We start from the raw sequence: 5,842 nt of genomic DNA, 5'->3' as shown, positions 1-5,842 counted from the left end.
AAAATTGATTTGGTATAATTTTACAACAAATATTTGGTAGGTCCTTCACAAAAAAGCCTCTTTTCGGGCACTCGAAAAATGAAAAATGAATTTTTCATGCAAAGAAAATGAAAACTTTCTTAGGTAACATTGTTTGCCATTCCAAGATGCACGATTGTGCACAATATGCGACCATTTCTTTGATTTTTTCCATGTGAAAAAGTAGAAGAAAAACAAAAGAATGCCGAGGTAGATGCTTTTTTGAAACATAATTTGTCTTTTTGATGAGAGGTGGATCGAAAGCATTTTACATCTAAAAATTTTGTCAACTGTACATAAAATGCTGTCTTACAGTTTTGGAAAATGGAGTGGTGCTGTAAACATTTTTGGCACTCCGAAAATAGAAAATGATCCCCCCCTAAAAACTCATTTCTCATAACAATTTTTAAAAGATATTTATCTTATTCCAATTCCAAGTTTGTTAGTTTTCCTAAAAACTATGTCACATTTGGTGACACAATGAGAATGTTTCTTTTTGAATTTCTCATATCGTAAAATTGTTTATATGATTCAACATCTTTTTTGCAAAAATATGATTCAACACTTTATTTTTAGTTGATTACGACCAATTTAGAAGGTTATAACGTGTACTGGGTTCTGATTGGTCCGTGGACATGTCACGCGGATCGTGCGCAAACGCCGTCGGATGCTCTCGGATCTGACAGCAGCCCTTTCTCCCTCACCCCCTCCTCCTCTTTGTCTCAAAAAAAAAAGAAAAAGAAAAAAGAAAACTCCCTCACCCTCTCACCCCACGAACCCTAGCGCTCCAGATCCGCCACCCACCTCACGCGCTCCCTCTCCCCCATCCCTCCCCCCGTCCCCCCCATCGCCGCCGCCACCCCGCCGATCCCATCCCTCCCGATTCAGATCCGACCCCGCCGCCCGCGCCCGGGCGCCACCACCCGCTCCTCCTCGCCTCCTGGAGGACGTCCGCCACTCTTCCTCCGCCCGTCCCGGAGGCCTCAGTCCGCGCCCTCCGTCGCAGGGCCGCCGCGCTCGTCCCGCCCTCGGCGCCGACCTCCACCGCCATCTCGCTGGCTCCTCGCCGACGCCTCCGCCCTTCCCCGTCCAGCGCGCCGCTCGGGAACGAGCACTGGAAGGACCTGGTGGTCGCTGTCCGGGGCGACGTGCTCATCCCGTGGCCCAAGACGGAGGCCGTCGTGGACATGGTCGCCACCACCGACTGCGAGCGGGGGTCCTGGTCCTCTCCCTCGTCATCCTCGGCGGCGGCATCGCGGCTTGGCGCCATCGACGTGCCCTGTGTCGACGTCTCGATCAGCTTCACGGATCGCCGTCTTCACGGTACGCACGCACACATGTCTGAAATCCACAGTCAACAGTTTGGTGTACGCGCTGACTACTGAGTCATGAGCCATGCGTGTGGTTGTGCTTGTGCAGAGGTTGGTTGAAGAGGGCTGGAGTTCATGCCGTTCCTGGTTCATCTACGCCCTGCTCGGCCTCGACCCCTTCATCTTCGACCTCATCCTGCTGTGATTTCCATCCAGCCCTCCCCGTCCCCATGGTGCTCTTTCTAGTTAGTACTCGTCCGAGAGAGTTGCAGTACCAACCGTTAGAATCCTCTTTATGTTATTCAGTACGTCTCCCACTGTCGACTTGTTGCTCATAAACAACACCGTTGATTTGCTTGATATTCTGGTATAGGATCATCATATATTGAAATCTGGGAGTTGTTTGAGAGTTCAGACTCCCTATTTCGGGGCAGCAACAAGGAAATTTAAGGCCTGTTTGTAGTGATTCACAAGGATTTCCTGGTGCGTGCTTTGCTACCCTTCGAACCAAATCGAACCCAACAGAGAGAAAACACACCCTCACGCATCCTTTTGGTCGCTGTCCCTGATGCCAAATTGTAATCACTGCAACTGTACTTCTTACTTCTGTTATTTTCACTTTTTGGTAACTGAAACATAGTCTTCATCGTCTGTTTACGAGTACACATGAATTACCACTAAATGAGGTCAATATTTGTACTCCATGGGCAAATGTTGTCTACTTTGGGTTTCTCTTTCATGGAATACTGTTTATAGTGATATACGCTTTCATTGGGGTAACACAGATTGGTGTTGATACTTTCTGATTGCTTTATGTAACTGTAAGTCATGTTAAAAATATATATCAATAGGCATAGTAAGTGATATGTGAATGTCAAACTAAATTATAAAGTCAAGGATTCGTGACAGTACTATGAATTGGTATATATACCACTGCATCGATAAGTGCAGAACTGAAGCATTGATGGCAACTCTTCTTTTTGTGCCTGTATATATTATTGAATCCTTCTTATTTTTGTGTACTTAATACAGAGGTTGCAATAACTCTTCTACAGCACTAGAGTTTTGTTTCCCTGTACTTTTGTAACATATTTAGTCCTGTGAACTTTCATCATGATCAGGTTGAAAATATTGGAGCTAAATTGGTCAGGTTGAAAATACTCAGGTTGGTGCAACTCCGTCCTTGTCACCCACACGTCGTGCCCGCAGCGGCCTCAGCGCCGTCGACACCACCACCAGGTCCGGATTTCCCAACCACGCCGATCTTGGCGTTCTTCTTTTTGTTTGATTGTGTTTGAACCTAAGAATTTTGTTACAGCTTCGGCGCTTCGCGTTTGAGTTTTGCAGCGCCGGCGGACGTCCGAGCTGCTTACTGAATGCCAGATGGTGGAAAAGATTGTGCTGATATACGCCCGCGACAGCCCCAAACGCTGGAGCAGTTCAACTCCTTGCGGGTCCCCAAGCTCAGGTACTCCCATTAATCCTATCTGATTCTTCCTATGAGTACCAGCCTCACATGCATGCTCAGGTTGGTGCTGCTAGATTGAATCGGTTAACATTGGTGCTTTTTCTTGCCAACGTTGGATTCATTGAGCTACATGTCCACGCCTCAATCACTCAGAACAAGTTGATTGATGGATGGTAACTTTGTTATAGATAAACCATTTTTATTAGATTAACTAAATTGGATTCCATTAATCTTATTTGTATATGTTCCCTTGACTGCATAATTAGCAGTTCCGTTTTAAAATTAAACAATTGGTCCTTTGGTTTGGCAGTGTTTATCTCTTTTGATGATTCTTTTGCACTACTGTTTCTGTTAGATACTAATTGAGTTTCAGCTTTGATTTATTAACATGCGTGGCCATTCTAATAGACATCATTCATTTCAGGTTTGGACCTTTCTTGGTGGTTGTCTCTCCTTACTTCATCTCTTTTACTTTCAACTTTGTCGCAACCATAGAGGATTCTTAATTTGATTCTTCTGGTATGTATGTGGTTGCAACATCCTGTTTGAAATATAATATATCATGTTCTCTGCACCGTCGCTGATTTTCATAGTAACAATTTCGTACTCCTCCAGCACCATATTTCATTATGATAATATTATTGGTTCTTGAGGTTTATTTATAGACATGCGATGTTCTCAAAGTTTAATCTTAATATAGGTTCATACAGACTCGGTCGGACAAAGCAATTCATTTGAGCAGATATGATACTAAATCACCTGTCAGTTAATCCTTTCATGTAGGAGAACCATTGTACTAATCAGAAGATGCATGCGTTCTGGCATCCACTAAGGGTGACCCCTTTTTCAGTTTTGTCACATAATGTTAGTTACTCACCTTAGAGAACCCCCTTTTTTATCTTCATATAAGGTTGCCTGCTACTGCTAGCTTATGCAATTAAAAACATCTATTTGCACCATCATTCATTGCTTCAAACTTCTGTTGATCAATTCACACCCAAAAAAACGCTTACTTGACTGGCTACTATCAAATCAAAATTTTATAAAACGGACAATCTAGCACTCATATGTCATATGACAATTGCAAATCTCTCAGTCTATCGAAGGAAAAAAAGGTGTACATGTTTTTTAGCTTTTACCTTTATAAATGTATAAATATCATGTACTTATCTACTTGCTTCCTCAACGCCCCCCTTTATTATCCTCTCTAACCTAGTACTATACAGTGCAGTGTCAAATAATATAGTTCACACTATTAGATAATTAAGAAAATATCTCAGTGACCAAAGCATTGTTAATCCAGTAGGTTGCAATACACTCTATTCATTGTTTAAGAAAACCTACTCTACTGCCAATGCGTACTTACGCTTTTGTCACATTGTTCTCGAATTCTCAATACCAGTTTGGCATTTCATTCTTTCATTTATAAGAAAATCCTTAACGTCAACTAAGTGTCTCGCAGCAACGCGCGGGGTATCATCTAGTTCATTCAGTTTGACTGTGCGTAAACACTATAGTGTACAACTATCAACTTGTTTCACTATTCAGTTTGTCACCCATTCAGCTTACTTACTGGGGCATCTTTCTTGTGAGAGTTTACTTGATAGTACAATATGTTAGAAGAAACTACCATGTCTCCGGAATGAATCATTGATTGCTCTTTATACACTTACAACTCAGTTTCTTTCATATAAGTTATGCTGCCTTTCTTTAGGTTGAGCTACTGCCCTGTTAATTATTGTAACAAACATTATCATTTGCCAGTTTGCTCTGTGTTGAGAACTGACCAATAAGTTTTGTTTGCCAATTAGCTTTCTGTGTGCATGCTCTTAATCCCCATATTACTAATTTCTGAATCAAACGTTATTATTTCTGTTCTCAACAAGTCGCGGCGCTATGTTCTCTTTTTTGTTCAGTTAGCTCTGTCAAATATAATCAACCTGCCTATGTTCCATTTTGCTATTTGTACTTAGGTAGAAAAGGCTAAAATCTATACATGTAATGCTGAAGCTATATTGGTTGCTTGTTTCTTAATTTTTTCTTCTGTAATGATGATCTGAAATGCCACGCAGGTCATTATTGGTGCTGCTGCTGCTGTTGTTGTGGTTGTTGGAGGTGTTGCTGTTGCATCTTGCGAAGCTGCCGTTGGGGCCCCAAAAGGTAACCTTCATTAGCCACAACCCCACAACAATGGCTCAAGGTTCTGTGCCCCATCACCCCTCTTTCTAAATTACTAAAATGAACCAAGATCTCATATATTTAGGAACGAAGGTAGTAGTAAGGTTAAAATAGAACAGCAAGGGATGTTTCTAATTTGGATGTTTCTAATTTGGTTATGCTAGAATAATGCATCAACTCGTGGTATTCTTGGATGTTACTCTAAGGTGTCAAAATGATAGTAAAACCTAGGCTCTTGCATGGTTCTTGAATTATTTTTTCTATTTTATTGCTAACAAATATTGCCTACGTTGAGACTCTAAACATGTGGATGTTCCTCTCATTTATAGGAATTCTACCCGAAGAAATTTGGAGAAAGCTTGAAGCCCCAGTTAGCGACTTGCTTTCTATGTTATTGACTTGTAATGCTAAATTTGTTGAGAATTTTGATGTACTGTTGCACATGTTACTCGAATGTTGGTAGTTATGTACATATAGTCACAATATTATCCGTTGTTTACTTGAAATGCATTCTTGGGCTGAAAGTGGCTGAAAAAGTATATGTTGTATTGAATTTGCGTTGATTGTGTATGTCTATTCTACAAAAGAAGAGGCACGGTCCAAATGGAAGAAGTACTGAAATGTCTATTGGACCTAATCTATTTGGGCTTTGAAAAGAGGCCCAAAACATATTGTCCGCAATTAAGGCTGAAAATTAAATAGAAATGCGTAAAAAAGGCCGAGGCGCAAAAAAGAAACAGATAGTAAAAGGCCATGGCCTAGAAAAAAATGCTGAAATGTTGGGCTTGGCCCGTAAAGTCGACCACAAATTGATAGGAAAAAAAATCTAAAAAGAATAAATTATTGGGCTAGGCCCATGTAGAACAGT

The 5,842-nt window shown here is 41.5% G+C and overlaps 1 protein-coding gene across 13 annotated transcripts; it reads left to right on the top strand.

The window, feature by feature from the left end:
* The first annotated feature begins 787 nt into the window (after positions 1-787).
* LOC125537100 lies at positions 788-5,527 on the top strand. Of its 13 annotated transcripts, none has more exons than XR_007295588.1 (6): positions 788-1,341; positions 1,438-2,567; positions 2,676-2,796; positions 3,221-3,315; positions 4,869-4,956; positions 5,304-5,527. XR_007295588.1 is itself a non-coding variant. In XM_048700402.1 (6 exons), the coding sequence occupies exons 2-6, from the start codon at positions 1,897-1,899 to the stop codon at positions 5,335-5,337; spliced, it is 327 nt and encodes a 108-aa protein (XP_048556359.1). In that variant the 5' UTR covers positions 798-1,341; positions 1,438-1,896; the 3' UTR covers positions 5,338-5,527. The 13 variants fall into 13 exon arrangements, 2 of the variants coding, with proteins under 2 accessions (XP_048556359.1, XP_048556360.1); XR_007295596.1 differs by lacking the exon at positions 3,221-3,315 and having other exon boundaries at positions 789-1,341; positions 1,438-1,561; positions 1,702-2,567; XR_007295594.1 differs by lacking the exon at positions 3,221-3,315 and having other exon boundaries at positions 789-1,341; positions 1,438-1,573; positions 1,702-2,567.
* Positions 5,528-5,842: the final 315 nt, after the last annotated feature.

This window comes from Triticum urartu, chromosome 2, assembly GCF_003073215.2.
Source record: "Triticum urartu cultivar G1812 chromosome 2, Tu2.1, whole genome shotgun sequence".
NCBI lineage: Eukaryota > Viridiplantae > Streptophyta > Magnoliopsida > Poales > Poaceae > Triticum > Triticum urartu.
The sequence above is the reverse complement of the archived record's forward strand: the minus strand, read 5'-3'. Positions and strand labels throughout refer to the sequence as shown.

Excerpts from the sequence above, each read along its gene's own strand:
- LOC125537100 (XM_048700402.1), top strand. Across the intron at positions 2,568-2,675 it reads GCCGTCGACACCACCACCAG|CGCCGGCGGACGTCCGAGCT; the intron begins GTCCGGATTTCC and ends TGAGTTTTGCAG. Across the intron at positions 2,797-4,868 it reads TTGCGGGTCCCCAAGCTCAG|GTCATTATTGGTGCTGCTGC; the intron begins GTACTCCCATTA and ends AATGCCACGCAG.